The sequence below is a fragment of the Nematolebias whitei genome, chromosome 22, assembly GCF_014905685.2.
Source record: "Nematolebias whitei isolate Nwh7 chromosome 22, NemWhi1, whole genome shotgun sequence".
Taxonomy (NCBI): Eukaryota; Metazoa; Chordata; class Actinopteri; order Cyprinodontiformes; family Rivulidae; genus Nematolebias; species Nematolebias whitei.
In genome coordinates this window covers 22449802-22466812 of record NC_056519.1, presented here as the reverse complement: position 1 = coordinate 22466812, position 17011 = coordinate 22449802, and the positions used below count along the sequence as shown (strand labels likewise).

Below are 17011 nucleotides of genomic sequence, written 5' to 3'. Positions count from 1 at the left end.
ATATATATATATATATATATATATATATATATATATATAATAATTAGAGAACATGTAATTTGTATAGACATTATTTACATTTGACATACAGGTCTATGTCCAACTGGCCTTCTGCTTGTGTTTCTGCACGTTTTGTTGGATCAAGGTCTAATGTTTGTGTGTTTGTTGATTTGCAGGAGGCATCTTGTGCATATGTGCTGATGGTGACCGCTGTCTACTGGGTGTCTGAGGCTGTTCCTTTGGGTGCTGCAGCTCTGGTTCCAGCCTTCCTCTACCCACTTTTTGGAGTACTCAAGTCAAGTGAGGTGAGTTTCTTTGGTAATATTTATAGTTGAATGTCTGGAGGTTTTATTTTCTGAATGGGAAATCGGCTCCTGTGATGGACTTGCAACCTGTTCAGAGTGTCCCCTGCCTTTCGCCCAGTGACTGCTGGATATGGGCACCAGTGGCCTGAAAAGGAAGTGGGTAAAGATAATGGATGGATGGAAATCGACTCAATTTTCTATCTGTATTCAGTCTTACAAAGCTTTTGTATGGCTGGAGAACAGGAAGGACTTGTTGCAGAACCAACACCATCCACCTTCATTTGGTGGAGGGTTCTAACTACCCCCATTAATATGGGGTCTATGTTATCTGTGGAGTCCATCCCTGGTAGGGTTTCCCATGGCAAACTGGCCTCAAGGGAGGGGTCAGATCAAAAGCCATTTTAAAGAATTATCCTTGATGAAAGAATTCTACAAGAAATAGATCACTTTGCCTTAAATAAGGAAACTGGGGCACCTTCTTGGAGCCAAGCCTAGAAGGGGATATTGATAGCAAAACCTGGTGATCGAGTGCAGGCTCCCAGGTCTCAGCTGGGCCTTGTCTGGAAAATTTATAGGAAGCCACCTCCAGATGATTACCAGTAAGTTTATTTTCACTGTAGCCAGAACATTCATTATGACTGTCACAGTGGCAACCAGAAAACCCATTGATGAACCAGCAGTGGTGGGTGTCATCAAGCTAAAGAGGGCCAGCTATGGCTGAGTGATTAGAGTAGCTGTTCTCCAGTGAGAGGGGTGGGAGTTTGATTCCATCAATATGAAGTCATATGGCGAAGTGTCCCTGGGCAAGACACTGAACACTTTGTTGTCTCTAATGTGTTCTATTGATGTACGAATGTGATCTAAAGCACTGTTTAGACTCTATAGAATGATTTGTTTAGATGACTTGGACATGAAGTTGTGTTGATTGTGTTGCAAAATGCTTTGTGTATCCTGGTTGAGTAGAAAGGTGCTATAAGTATAGTCCATTTACCATTTAAAGAACAAGGTCTTCAGGGCTTAGCTGTCCCAGAGGACCTCTGAAGCACTTGACTGAATAGTCAGAAGTACAGATAGTTGTGTGGTTATGGAACCAAACTTTGGGGCAGGAGAGGAATTTGTAGAGATCATTGGAGAAGACATTTCAGTTGGCCTCAAAGATGTTCTAGTTACAACTTGTTAAAGGAAAAGAAAGATTTGTCCCAAGTTGTCATTAGTTTGATGGATTGAGATTATTGCCAGTTTAGCAAAAGAAACTAATGACATCTTCAATCTGGTCATCATGTCCAACACTGAGGAAGCAGAGTCTGATGACTGAGGAAGTAAGACGGGATCAAATTTTCAGTGCCAAAGGGCTGTTGTGGAGTTGTTGTGGTTGATACAGTTCTTTAACGACACATTAAGAATTTAGACAACACCTGTGGGATGGTAGACCACTGTGATGGTCCCCGTTCTTACTAAAGAGGGACTGAAGAGTTTGTTCCGACTTTTAGCGGTTCACCCTCTGATCCCAAGAAACGTTAACTGTAGAGTGTTAAGGAGGCCCTGACAAGTTGAGGAACTTTGAATAAAAGATGACTCGTTTGGCTTTCTTCAGTATCGTGTGATGACCTGGAATGACTAGATCTTCTACGTATAGTTACTGAGGGGCACATGGGAGTTTGATTCTCCAGTCTACATGTGTTTATGGGATCCAAAGAAGGCTTACGGCCATGGTTCCTGACCTGTCTGGTTATAACCAAAGCAAGAGTTGTGTCCAAACTGTCATGACAAGAAATATAATTTTTAATGTAAACTCCACCTACTGCAAATGTAAAGTGTAACACAACTTAAACAATGGAGCCATTAATAGGAATACATATTTAGATGTTCTCTACTTGTAGGGTATTGATTTTTTTTTTAATTCAACCTTTATTTATACAGATAAATCATATTGAGCCTCAAATACTAATTTACAAGTGAGACCTGTTTGGACAGAAACTTTTCAACCTACCCAAGGTCTTTGTGTGACCTAGGGGAAACACTGTAAGGAAAAAGGAAGTCTTAGCCAGAGCAAAGATGAATTATGGGCTGTGAACTGCCTTTCAGGTTTAGCAGTGATGGGGAGAAAGAAAAAGATGTTTCTTCAGTGTGTTATTGTGTCACTCCTGTTTATTTAATTGTCCTATAAGATCTTTATAATATTTTATTCTCTTCTTCCTTTCTTATTGTCATTACATAAACTGAGAGCCCTATGCCTTATATGAGCCAAGTGGGTCTGAAGAACAATAATAAAGTTGTAAAATATTTTCCATGGTGTTCTATACATACGCCAACAGAGACGTTTATGCAACGTTTTCAGATCAACGTGAAGTGCCGTGTTTTAATAGCATGGGTAAATGCTGTTGGCATACAGGAAATAAAATCAGTATTTTTTTCAAGGATCAAATGTTGCATCATTAGTGCAAACACAAGTTTGTGTTCTTCTCTGGGATTAACAAAACTTTTACTCTTTATGAAACCTACTTCACCCACTTGGGTACTATCCATATGTCCGTGCAGGTTTGTACTAGTTCAATTTCGGTATCTCCAGTGAATAACTTCTGTCATTTCTCTGTAGTGCAGTGAAATGATCTAAAACTTCACGGTTTGTAAGTTAAAGAGTTCAGCTGGAGAAAGTCCAGCTGGTTTTATTAGGTGAAAGGTGAGGCAATGTGGGTTTATATAATCCTGAGGGCTGTGCTCGCTGTGGGTGGGAAGTGGAACAGATTAAGAAGAACAAACTGTAAGAGTTGATCCTAACAAGGGGAGGCAAAGTGACTGGAGGGACAAGAGTCGGTATCAATCCTTGTCTAACTAAATATTGTTTTTAACTTTTCTTTTTTTCTTCTGTATTTCTTTTTCTTTTTTCTTCTGCTTTTATTCTTGTAAATTCCACATATCTTGACGTAATCACATCCACCTGCCCATCTATCCCAAATTTATTAATGTTGACAAATTTCGACAAAAATACAACCAAAAGTGTCAATAGAACATTTAGTTCTTTTAGTAGACTGTTTGCATACTTGTCTACAGAGACTTGTATGGGACACCCATTCACACTTGAAGTTTCAATTAAAAAATTAAAAAAGATTTTTTTTAAATTGGCAGAGGAAATACACATTTGGGTATTTAAAATGTACTTCTCTTGATAACAACAAAGTCCATGCTCAATAATCCAGGTATACAATCCAACATTATTCAGTCAGGTCATCTAGACAGTTTCTTTTTTTTGTGCTGAAACATTTCGCCTTCGGTCCGGAAGGCTTCATCAGTCAAGAAACCGCATAACAAAACTGATTCTTCCCCCAACAGCTTACTCCAAAGTGGAACAAACCAGTTCTGCTTGTGATAAGATGGTCTCTTTGGTACGCCCCCTCCTCCATTGCCGGCCCTCTACCTTGTTGACAGTCTTGTCAAACTGGTTGAAAACAACAAAGTCCATGCTCATTAATCCAGGTATACAATCCAACATTTTAATATTTCAACATTACTTCTCTTGATGCATACTTTGAATTGAAACAGTACTTGGACTCCAGATAATGACATTGCACAAGTATCTAAATACGTGCCTATTGAGAAACGACCCATGTCCTAGACCCATGTCTTCTCATTTTATCCTGATCGTGCTGCTATGTGCTAAAATGTTCAATAAATGAGAGGAAATTATAATGGGATGGGTGGTGGCCGAGGGCGGGGACCCTGACGGTCTGATCCTCGGCTACAGAAGCTGGCTAATGGGACGTGGAATGTCACCTCACTGGTGGGGAAGGAGCCTGAGCTGGTGTGTGAGGTTGAGAGGTTCCGGCTAGAAATATTTGGACTCACCTCTACGCATGGCTCTGGCTCTGGAACCAGTTTCCTTGAGAGGGGCTGGACACTCTTCCACTCTGGAGTTGTCCCTGGTGAGAGGCGCCGAGCAGGAGTGGGCATACTTATTGCTCCCCATCTTGGTGCCTGTGTGTTGGGGTTCACCCCGGTGAATGAGAGGGTAGCCTCCCTTCGCCTACGTGTGGGGGGACGGGTTCTGACTGTCATTTGTTCTTATGCACCAAATGGCAGTTCAGATTATCCACCCTTTTTGGAGTCCTTGGAGGGGGTACTGGAAAGTGCACCTCCTGGGGACTCCCTTGTTCTGCTGGGGGATTCAATGCTCATGTGGGCAATGAATGTGAGACCTGGAGGGGTGTGGTTGGGAGGAATGGCCCCCCTTATCTGAACCCGAGTGGTGTTCTATTGTTGGACTTCTGTGCTCGTCATGGATTGTCCATAACAAACACCATGTTCAAGCATAAGGGTGTCCATATGTGCGGTACACCACCAACACTGTTTATAGTGGGGGTGGTGTGCTGCTGACCTCAACTCGGGATGTCGTGTGTCGGTGGGCAGAGTACTTTGAAGACCTCCTCAATCCCACCGGCACGTCTTCCACTGAGGAAGCGGAGCCTGGGGACTCTGGGTCGGGCCCTCCAATCTCTGGTGCTGAGGTCACCGAGGTGGTTAAAAAGCTCCTCAGTGGCAGGGCCCCAGGGGTGGATGAGATTCACCTGGAGTTCCTTAAGGCTCTGGATGTTGTGGGGTTGTGTTGGCTTATACGACTCTGCAATATTGCGTTGACATCGGGGGAAGTTCCCCCAGATTGACAGACTGGGGTGGTGGTACCCCTATTCAAAAAGGGGGACCGTAGAGTGTTCCAACTACAGGGGGATCATGCTCTTAAGCCTCCCTGTAAGGTCTATTCGGGGGTTCTGGAGAGGAGGGTCCATCGGATAGTCGAACCTCGGATTCAGGAGGAGCAGTGCGATTTTCGTCCTGGTCTTGGAACACTGGGCCAGCTCTACACTCTCAGCAGGGTCCTTGAGGGTGCATGGGAGTTTGCCCAACCAGTCTACATGTGCTTTGTGGACTTGGAAAAGGTGTTCGACCATGTCCCTCAGGGAACCCTGTGGGGGTACTCTGGGAGTATGGGGTACCAGGTCCTTTGATACAGGCTGTTAGGTCCCTGTATGACCATTGTCAGAGCCTTGTCTGCATTGCCAGCAGTAAGTCGGGCTCGTTCCCAGTGAGAGTTGGAATCCGCCAAGGTTGCCCTTTGTCACCGATTCTGTTCATAACTTTTATGGACAGAATTCGTAGGCGTAGCCAAGGTGTTGAGGGGGTCCGTTTTGGGGGCCTTAGGATCGTGTCTCTGCTTTTTGCAGATGATGTGTTCCTATTGGCTTCATCAGATTGTGATCTACAGCTTTCGCTGGAGCGGTTTGCAGCTGAGTGCGACTCAGCAGGGATTAAGATCAGTTCCTCCAAATCCGAGGCCATGGTCTTGAGCCAGAAAAGGGTAGAGTGCCCTCTCCGGGTCAGGGAGGATGCCCTGCCCCAAGTGGAGGAGTTCAATTATCTTGGGGTCTTGTTCACAAATGAGAGAAAAAGGGAGCGTGAGATTGATAGGCGGATTGGTGCAGCATCTGCAGTGAAACGGGCGCTGTCTAGGTCTGTTGTGGTGAAGAGAGAGCTGAGTCAAAAGGCGAAGCTCTCAATTTACCAATCGATCTATGTTCCTACCCTCATCTATAGTCATGAGCTTTGGGTTGTGACCGAAAGAACGAGATCTCTGATATAAGCGGCCAAAATGAGTTTTCTCTGCAGGGTGTCTGGGCTCTCCCTTAGAGATAGGGTGAGAAGCTTGATCATCCGGGAGGGACTCAGAGTAGAGCCGCTGCTTCTCCATGTCGAGAGGAGCCAGTTGAGTTGACTCGGGCATCTGGTTAGGATGCCTCCTGGATGCCTCCCTGGTGAGGTGTTCCGGACATGTCCCACTGGGAGGAGACCCAGAGGAAGACCCAGGACACGCTGGAGGCACTATGTTTCTCGGCTGGCCTGGGAACACCTCAGGATTCCCCCGGAGGAGCCGGCCCAAGTGGCTGGGGAGAGGTAAGTCTGGGCCTCCCGTCTTAAGCTGCTACCCCTGCGACCCGACCCCGGATAAGCGGAAGAAAATGCATGGATGGATGGATGGATGGATGGAGGAAATTATAAACTACTGTAAATTTCGGTCTATAACCCGCTACTTTTTTACAGGCTTTGAACCCCACGGCTTACACAATGCTGTGGCTAATTTATGGATTTTTTTTAAAACAGGCTAATGAGCTTCCTGCTGCCAAAAACATTTACCTTAGCCACACGCGGGTGCTTACATACGTATCTGCCCAATACATGTCCTTCTGGGGGGGTCCTCATGACTCATTGAGACTACATGTATAAATAAAGGTTAAACAAAATCTGACCAGTGAAATTACTGAACAGGTCACAGTCAAACCAATAAAACAGGAAGGACAGGAGAGAACTGAGAGGGAGAATCCCCCCTCATGGGGAGGGGGAATTCTTCTGCATTTGCAGAGCATGTGAGGGGGGACTCACATGCTCACAGAGCAACTTTTGCTCCGTGGAGCAGGAAGACAATTTGCACAGGATGAATATGAATATGGCGATCAATGACTTCCTGGTACGCTACTGTATTGTTTTTATTAACCAGCTGTTATCGGCACTGTTCAGAAAAAAAAAATACTGTACATATTTGTGTATGTTACCAGTACATATTGTAGCATTATGTCATTCAATGTGGTTGACTGTTAGTCACATGGCCTCAGAGAGGGATTATGGGTAAAATTTATCTTTGTTAATAATTTTGGTTAGCTGTTTAGCATTGTTCTTTTAGTGATTAGTCTGTTCTTGTTAGCCTAGTTTATGTTCATTATGTGTTAGTTTGTGTTAGATCATTCAGTAAACCATGAGTGAGGGTGGTAGTTCACTCTATCTATGTGATGAACAGTTAAATATAGTCTATAAAACACCATCTGGTAGTTGATTCTTGATCTAGAAGAAGGGCTGCACATCTCTATCAGTAGCTGTGTGATGCCACTCATGTTACAGCATGGACAGCTTTTATATAAAGCGGTTTATATATATATATATATATGCAAAATCTTTTATTCAGGTGCACTCAATAGTCCAGAAATTACGGTAAATCAAAGAAAGGAGGCATTTATATGGATGATTTTTACCCAAGCTAAGAATGTTATTTTTCAGTATTTTGTTCATAGCTGTTCCCACCTGGTGGGAACACATGAATAGTTCAGCTTTTTTGTTAGAAGGTTTGGAGGAATATATATATATTTTTTTGGTACAAAAAAAAAAAGGAATATTGTTTTTAGGCCTGTCGTGATAAACAATAAATCAATTAATCAATTAATCACATGATAAATGAAAATTATCGACCTCATTTTCATTTATCGGCTTTATTGTTTCTTCGTGTCTCTCTCTTTCTACTAAAGACACTGGATGACAAAAGATTCAACTCCAGTGCTCTTCACTGACCCCTCCCTTTCTCTTTTCTCTTTAAAATCAGTTTTAACAATCCAAAATCACGTTTTTGGATCATTAAAAGCAGCTAAGCTGAGAAGCTAAGCTATGAGCTAAGCCAACAGGCCAACCTTGGGGAAAAAACCTCCGTCTTGTCGAAGCTCCAAAATTCACAGTTGAAACCCGTGCCTACGTGTAAAAAATTGTTCTTCTCTGCAAAAAGAAGCTGAGAACTTGTTTACTTTTTAAAATTTTTATTAAAAGCTTTGTGTGACAAATGCTATGCTAAAGAGCTCAAACCACACAGAGCGTCTGCCATTTTGAGAACTGAAAAACAGGAAGGAGAGACGTCAAGGGGCCTCCCTCCCATTTTTCTTAGAGAGACACGCTGCTCGCTCCCTCACTATCCATCCTTCAGTTCAGGCAGTCTTATACTGCCATTAAGTGGAAAAAAAAAGTACTACACTTAAAATAAATTAACATTTCTTCTTAAATTTGACAATTATTGTCAAATTTCAAACAATATTATCGTTTATCGCAATAATTTCTGAGACAATTAATCGCCCAGCAAAATTTGTTATTGTGACAGGCCTAGTTGTTTTAATTAAAGGAGGGGGAAAAATCATTTATAAATAAACATTCCAGTCATTTTGTACAACAACATTCCTCATAATTTTCCATATGCGTTTAAAGAACGTATTTCTTTGTTAAAGAATTGATTCATAAATGTATGTGAAATAAACGGGTTTTTCCATTACTATAAGTACATTAAATGTAGAGTACCTGCTTTTTATTTGTGTCCTATTGAAGTCATGGAGAAATGATTATGTTGTTGCTTCTTAGCATTTGTTTTGTTGACAACTTTCCCTGGATGTTTTGTAGCCTTCATAGCTGCTTCAGCACATCGTTAACTGAAGCTTCTTTCACGTTCTGGCAACACGTAACCAGAACAGCCATAGAGCTAGAATTTACAGAAACTAAACTGAGAATGGGCTTGAGATGCACTACAATTTATTTAAAATTTAAAGTCATTACAACAGTTAAAATACATATTTCCAGTGATTTTAATTTTTATGCTTCTAACACAATTTCTACATCATTAAATTATTGTTTGGGGGTATTATAACTAAGTAATCCTAAACACTTATTTTTATTTTATTTTTTTATAAAACTTTAAATATTCCTTGCTTTTGTTTCTAGCTAAATTTGGCAGTCAGGCACAATCTAAATGTTCCCATTAGAGTTCAGAATATCTCATCACAGCTTATTGTCATCTGATTTATTCCCAGCATTTACTTTAATGCTCTCCATTGCTCTACTTCCTCCTTCAATATGCCTGTCCACTCATGTCCACACTGCTTTTAGTTGCCATTTCTTTTCAGATGTTGAAAAGTCTTGTGTCTTTAGTTCAGGTGTCCTCTTAACTCTGTTTACATCTGGGAATTGTTTTACCAACTTAATATCCATTGCATGCTGGTCCAAAATGTTGTCACTTCTCGATTATAAATGAACAACTCAAAATTGGTGACAACAAAATAAAAATTTGCTGATTTCACTCATTTATTACAGCTTATGCTCTAGACCTCAAATTATCATCAAATGATTGGGGTGGCCAAAGATGAATCTATGGTGGCCAAGGCCACCCTTGGCCACCCTGGCTAATAAAATTGCTGCCTCCACTTGCCAGGATCCATCACTCTTTGTTGCCTCAGACAAGCTAAATAAATAAAACTACCTCTATTTTTCTACAGTGTAATACTTGAAATTCTTGCACCAACAACATTAAGGTTTACTTGCATTCTTCTGTTCAGTTCAAGCAGCTTGTTTTTATTATAAATGATACACACTTACAAACAATTAGAAGAAAAATGAACATGCTGTGTATTTTGACAGCTATTGTGTGTTAGCGCAACAAAACAGAACATTTATAGACATTTTGGAGACTCCCTTGTGATTGCTGTTCACCAGGTAGTCTCCAGAGGTCATGGCATGTCCAACAAGATTCCATCCATCCATCCATCCATCCATCCATCCATCCATCATCTTTACCCAATTTTTCCTTTTCAGGTGGCGGGGTTCACTGGTGCCCATGTCCAGCAGTCACTGTATGAGAGGTGGAAGACACCCTGGACAAGTTGTAGAGATGCACCGATTGCATCGGTCCAGATATCGAAAAAAAAAACCTTCTGGATTGGGTATCGTGACAATGTGACCAATCCATGACTGGGCAGATCTATTCACTCTAATTCTATGCTTTGTGCTCTGAGTGACGTCACTCGCTAGTGAACTCGCCACACAGATTGTTTTCAAAATGGAGCGAGCGAAAGGATCAGCCATGTGGAACTATTTCACACTACCTCAGCCAACACATTCAACAGCTACGTGCAATACGTGCACAACGACAGTTCCGTGGGTGTCACTAAAACTTCCAGTTATAACACTACCAACTTAATCAAACATCTCCAGAGATTTCACCCTAAAGAGCACGCTGAGTTTGTTCAACAGAATTCAGCACTGGTTTTCTGTATCATATCGGTATCGGATCGGTATCGACAGTTTCCAAACAGACTGTATCGGTATCGGAAGGGGAAAAGTGGCTCGGTGCATCCCTAGCAGTCCATCACAGGGACACATAGAGACAAATGTTTTTGACAACATCAACATTTCAAAATTCTCATGTATGTTTTTAAATCAGTGAACAGTTCCGCCCCATCCTATCTCACTGATCTTCTGCAGCCATATGTCCCACCGCGCTCTCTGAGGTCAGCAGACCAGATGCTTCTCTCAGTCCCAGAAACCCGTCGTAAGCTCAGAGGTGACAGGGCTTTCTCTGTTGCAGGTCCACGACTGTGGAATGAGTTGCCACTGAGTGTCCGGCAGGCTCCCACACTCTCAGTCTTTAAGTCTCGCTTGAAGACCCACTTCTATTCGCTTGCCTTTAACACGGTGTGATTTGTTTTGGCCCGGTCTGTTCTCTACTCTGTTGGCCATTTTAGTTAGCTTCTGCTGCTATTTGTATCTGTATTTCTATTTTATGTTTTCCTGTCTGCTGTGCATGTTTGTTTTCTTTTGTACAGCACTTTGGTTGGCCTTGTTGCTGTTTTAAGTGCTATATAAATAAATTGGTATGGTATGGTAAATGAAACAAACAACCATTCACTCTCTCTCACTCACACCTAGGGACAATTTAGAGTTACCAATCAGCCTAACATGCATGTTTTTTTGTCTGTGGGAGGAAACCGGGGTACCCAGAGAAAAAGAACATCCAAACTCCACCCAGAAAGGTCCCCAGCCGGGATTTGAACCGACAACCTTTTCGCTGAGAGGCAACAGTTCTACCTTCTGAGCCACCACGCTGCCCCCAATGAGATACTACTTTAACAAAAACTCAGATTAATCGCTTTTTGATGTTACTAAATTTTATTTTATTGCCTAATACCACTTTTTTTTTTATTTTTTTTTTTTTATCAAACTGCCTTCTTTACTCAGCAAGTTAAAACACACTCTCAGTTGGCAGAATTAGTTTGCATGTTCAGAAGCTACATCAGCTTTTCAGTTTAAGGTTTTATTTTTATTAACGTGTGTGTGTTTCAGGTGGCGGCGGAGTACTGTAAAGACACAACTCTGCTGCTGATGGGAGTCATCTGCCTGGCAGCCTCCATAGAGAAATGGAACCTGCACAAGCGCATCGCTCTGCGCATGGTGATGGTGGCGGGGGCGAAGCCTGGCATGTCCGTAGTGCTTTTACTCCCAGACACATTCAACACTGACGCTGTTCTGGAACGAGAAATGAGCTCGCTCCTTCTCTTGCAGGCTGGTGCTGGGGTTCATGTGTTGCACAGTGTTTCTGTCCATGTGGCTCAGCAACACGTCCACCACGGCCATGGTGATGCCGATAGCGGAGGCCGTCCTCCAGCAGCTGATCTGTACTGGTCTGGCCGACTGCCTCGATGGCTCAGAAGCAGGAGACACCCGAGATGATGAAAGCGGTGGGTTTTGATCTGTCACAGAAGATTACCATCAGATTTCTGTAGCAGTCAATGCACCAAAATGAGTCCATTCAACTAAATGTATCGCAGATGTAAAAATAAACTTCATAGGTATTTTTTTTAATTCAATTGCAGCAATGACTGTTTTTTTTCCTGCAGCTGTTTCAAGTAAAGAGGAGAACCTGGATAAGAACCAGTTGGAGCTGCTCTATCAAAATGAACAGTATGTTTGTCCACAATAGAACAGTAATAAAGAATTATGAACAACCATTACTAATAAGTCAAATGACAAATATTGTATTTCTTGTGTCTATAGTAATAAATGCTATTAGCAGTCATTTTTAAATGTGTTTAAATTTTGATGATTATGACAACAATTAGTGTTTTACAATCTTGAGTGGCGTCCCAGTCTCAGTTATGGTAATCTGTGAAGAAAGCAATATTTCAATTAAATACCTCAAATAACCCAAATATTCACTTTTTTGAAATCAGATGTAGCATTCATCATTAAATACCAACATCCAGTTTAAATAATCTAAAAAATGTATGAAGAGTTTTTAAACTCATTTGTGCGTAATCTGTTGATAAGAGATTCTTACATCTCAGAAACTGCTGCTTTGATTTTATTGCTGCTGGATCAGATAACTTTACTGATTTATTTATTTATTGAACAGGTTAAAATGGCTTTTTACAACAACCAAACAATAATACTAATAAAAACACACCAACAGACCTTTACAAAAGTAAAAACAAACACTAAAGATAATAATAAACAAATCAAAATTAAGTGTGTAAATAAAGATCTCGCCAGCGTTTTATCTGTTCAAAGAGAAGTAGATATAAGTATAAACATTTTTAATCTTTCCCCTATTATTGAGAATCAGAATAAGCTTTATTATCATCGTACCGAGATACAGCGAGAATATGTCCGCACAGTCGTCCGAAAGATGAGCGGAGTGTACGTAGCTGCTGCTGTGATAGCGCGGCCTCTTATTCTTTTCAGAATACATTTTTTAGATAGAAAGAGGGGCAAAGCCATGAGGAGAGGATAGTGGCATTATAAAAAAGATCTCTTCACACTTTGTCCTAACAGGACATGATTTAAGACATCAAAAAACTCTGCCAGCAAGCACATTTATGAACACGTTACATATGCATTTGATAGCAAGGTGGTCCATGAAACACTAACAGATAGTCCATAGTCCTGATAAGTTGATGATCAGCTGGCACAGTTCTGATAAGACTCCACAGAAGTTCTGGGGGTGGGGGGTTGCTATAGACAAAGTTTTTCCTTAGTTTACACATTTTCCCAGTTTCAAGGCCAACCAGGGGAGTCAGATTCAGATAACCCCAATTGTTGATTTTCTTCAGGCAGACTATTTTCTTGTCATCCTTGAGTCCTACTGGTACTTTCAAGATCCAAAATGGCCAGTGTAGGGTGCATTCTACTGGTCCGTGCTTACGAGCCCCTCCAAGGTCATTTCCAGCATGGTGGTGAGTCCCAAATCTGTAGGTGGCCTGTGATTCTCACAAATCACTTCCATCTTATGGTTTAACTCGTAAATCAGCTGATTTTGAGTCCTCAACGCACAAACCAAACCTTCACAAGCAGGCAGCCTGACGAGGGCCAAATTAGCTGCAGCTGTCTTGTCTTCTTGTATGTTGATAGACCAGGAACCAGACGATTCCAAAAAGCAGGAAACATGTTATCATAAATCTGATTGTAAACATCTTCGGTGTCCTCCTGAGATTCTCAGCAAAACATGTGGGCTCTCCAGGACCCTGTTGCTTTGCTGAAAAGATTTTATCAATTGCGTTGAAAGTCCAGTTGGTCAGATCCAAAACAGTAGTTTTCATTTTGGAAGATGTGTAAAAATAGGCGCTCCGACACACAGACAGAGTAAAAAAGCAGCAGGAGAACAGGAGAGGGAAGAGAAAGCGTCCGCCTCTACTAGAGCGAGTGAGGGAAATTATTTGGGTTATTGTTGTTGTTATTATTACTATTAGTATTGAGGACTCTGTGCCGGTCTGTTGTGGTGAAGAGAGAGCTGAGCAGTAAGGCAAAGCTCTCCGTTTACCGGTCGGTCTACGTTCCCACCCTCACCTATGGTCACGAGCTCTGGGTAGGGACTGAAAGAATGAGATCGTGGATACAGGAGGTTGAAATGAGTTTTCCCCGCAGGGTAGCTGGACTCTCCCTTAGAGATAGGGTGAGAAGTTCAGTTATCAGGAGAGACTTACAGTAGAGCCACTGCTTCTAGAGGAGCCAGTTGAGGTGGTTCAGACATCTGGTAAGGTTGCTTCCTGGATGCCTCCCTAGGGAGGTGCTTCTGGCATGTCTGACTGGGAGGAGACCCCAGGGAAGATCCAGGACACACTGGAGAGACTGTCTCTTAGTTGGTCTGGGAACGCCCTGGAGTCCTCCCAGAAGAGCTGGAAGAGGCTGTGGAAAGAGATGTCTGGGTCTCCCTGCTCAAGCTGCTGCCCCCGAGACCTGACTTGGAACAAGAGGAAGAAAATGTTTGGATGGTTAAAATAATTTATAATTATATAATGCATTATATAACAAACCAAATTCTAAACTTATTTTCAAACCAACTGAAATGTCGTATTTTTACTTTTATAAACATTTCACTGAACTTGATATTAAAATAATTTTGTGTTTAAAATCACTTGCTCAATATTTTTTTCAGTTATTTTCTTCTCTTTTTCCAGGAATGGCTGCGCTAAACAGGAGCTCAGTGCGCTCTGCGACGTAAGACAGATCTACCTTTACTCTTTAAATGTGGTTGAAAAGTAGAATCTTAGGAGCATGGAAAGAAAACTCAAATTCTATTTACTTCTGATGTATTTTTTATTCTTCATCTTATGTTTTACATTTGTCAGGGACAGACTGGTGAGGCGAATGGCATGGGTCTGCAGTCAGTTTTGAACAAATCGTTCGTCATCCAAACTAATGGACACTTGCCGCAGGTTAGGAGACCATCCTTGGTTAGAGTACTGACTCGGACAGACGGTTGTCGTTTCTGTTACATCGTTCTATTCATTTCTTCTCAGGTTGCTGTTGAGATCCCGAATGTGAAGCGGGTGAAGGCCAGGAGAGACTCCCAGTATCCCACCAAAAAGGACCACATGATCTGTAAATGTCTGTCACTCAGCATCACATACGCTGCAACCATCGGAGGCCTCATCACCATCACTGGCACGTCCACCAACCTCATCTTTGCTGAGCATTTTAACACGTAGGTTCAGTTATTTTATTTTATATTTAGAAATCCAAATTAGTAAATCGTCTGAAGTACTGGACTGGAGGTATTTTTCATTAATCCTAAAGTTTTATCGTTGAGTCAAACTTGTATGTCATGTTTTTTAGCCTTTGAGGTCTTTGGTATGTTTTTCAGCACTTGAGACTCAATTGTTGTCCCCCATTGCAGAGCAAACTGGCGGGGGGTGGGGGGTGGCTGGAAATACCATCCATCCTTCCATTATCTTTACTCTCTTTTTCCTTTTCGGGTCGCGGGGGTCACTGGTGCACATATTCAGCAGTCACTGTGCGGTAGAGTTGCATTCGGGCCCCTCCCCCCCAAAAAAATCTGACCCAGCCCGTAGCCATAATTTCCAAACCGCACCCAACCTGATGAATTAACAGTAATTACAGGTCCGAACCCGAACTCCCCCCCGACATTTTTAATTAAGCTTTGACTGCTTATATAGTTATTAACGGTCGGCGGATGTGCGCGGCTAAGGGGGCAGAAGATCGGAGCTGAGGGGGTGTTTGTCCTTTCATGACCGTCAAAGCGCATTAAATCCCTGCTTCTGCCTGCATTCTGCATTATTCATACATGGACATGCTCTGACATGTCGGATATTTTGTGATCTCAACTGTTTGGGTCATCAGCCGTGTGTCTGCTGAGTACAGCGGCTGAATGAACGTCCATTTGGGCTGATGGATCGCTGCCTGGCAGCACAGTCCCATCTGAAGCTTAACTGAACTTTTTTTTTTAACCTCTTTCAAGGGTCTAAGATCAAACAAATCAGCCTCTGTGTTGCTAATAGAGCCGATTTCCTGCAGCAACTAGTTTAAGCCCCACAGAATGGTCTCCTTCTTGTTACTGAGCAAAGGTCAGACTTTCTGAAAGTTCTGTGTGTGTTTGCTGATATTTGTAATCGTAATATTACTGTATATTACTGGGAACAATGGTACAGGTGAAAAAAAAACCAACCCTTCAAAGCATGTTTGGGTTTGAACTTTGCTGATGCGTTCGGTCGTCAGGCGAGTTTGAACCCATGTGCAGGAAGATAATAGGAGGCTCGACGTAAAAGGTTTAACAAATTTATTTATGAACAAAATCAAAAACGCTGACAGGGCAGCTTACTTACAGACAGGGTGGATGGGACGGAACGGGAGGCAGAACACAACACCATTGCAGGAAAGTCCCGAGACAAAGACAAGACACAGAGGAGCTGAATAAATATACAAGCTGATTGGTACAAATAACAGACACCTGCAGTGATTAACGTTAGACACAGATGAGACAAGGGCTGAACACAAGGAGGGAAAACACTGAGAGCTGAATTGGAAACATGAGGAAATAGACAAAGACAAAACCCCAGAAACCCTACATTTGTCAGATAAGGTATAAATTCAGAGCAAAAGAGAATCTTATGACAGTTACTTTTTACTAGAAGTAGACGTGGATGGTATGAATGCCATGAGAATCAAGAACAACAGTTCAAATACTTACAGTACACGTTTCTAAATTTCTCCTCAAACTGTGTTGATAACCTGATAAGACACCTTACACAAAGCTGAGTCTTAAGGGTTAGTAATAGAAAGACTGATGTCGGAGTTAAAAAAAAAAAAAGTTAAAGAAAGAGTTCCGGTATGTATGTATGTATGTATGTATGTATGTATGTATGTATGTATTATATTCCCGGCAGTTTTTTGGGTTATATCTGTGGGAAAACGGTCTAAAACGTTAAGGACACTGGATTAGCTTCACTTTCAAGAAAATTGCTATTTTATGGGCTATGTAGGTTTTGGTAATGAGCTTAACATGTTTCTTTATTTATTTATATTTATTTAACCTTTATTTATACAAGTAGTCTCATTGAGTCACGAGGACTCATTTTTAAGAGACACTTACTATTAGTAGCATGATCCTGTTAGTAGCATGGTCCTGTTAGTAGTATGGTGCTGTTAGTAGCATGGTGCTGTTAGTAGCATGGTCCCGTTAGTAGCATGGTGCTGTTAGTAGCATGGTGCTGTTAGTAGCATGATCCTGTTAGTAGCATGGTCCTGTTAGTAGCATGGTGCTGTTAGTAGCATGGTGCTGTTAGTAGCAT

The 17011-nt window shown here is 41.9% G+C and overlaps 1 protein-coding gene across 1 annotated transcript in view; it reads left to right on the top strand.

Moving 5' to 3' along the window:
• The window catches only part of slc13a4 (solute carrier family 13 member 4), a 42864-nt gene that overhangs the window by 10906 nt on the left and 14947 nt on the right, over positions 1 to 17011 (top strand). Inside the window, exons 2-8 of the mRNA XM_037695920.1 lie at positions 177 to 305; positions 11271 to 11407; positions 11490 to 11665; positions 11825 to 11888; positions 14381 to 14420; positions 14552 to 14638; positions 14723 to 14907. Of these exons, the coding sequence (XP_037551848.1) occupies positions 177 to 305; positions 11271 to 11407; positions 11490 to 11665; positions 11825 to 11888; positions 14381 to 14420; positions 14552 to 14638; positions 14723 to 14907 (818 nt within the window). The remainder of the gene's footprint in view (positions 1 to 176; positions 306 to 11270; positions 11408 to 11489; positions 11666 to 11824; positions 11889 to 14380; positions 14421 to 14551; positions 14639 to 14722; positions 14908 to 17011) is intronic.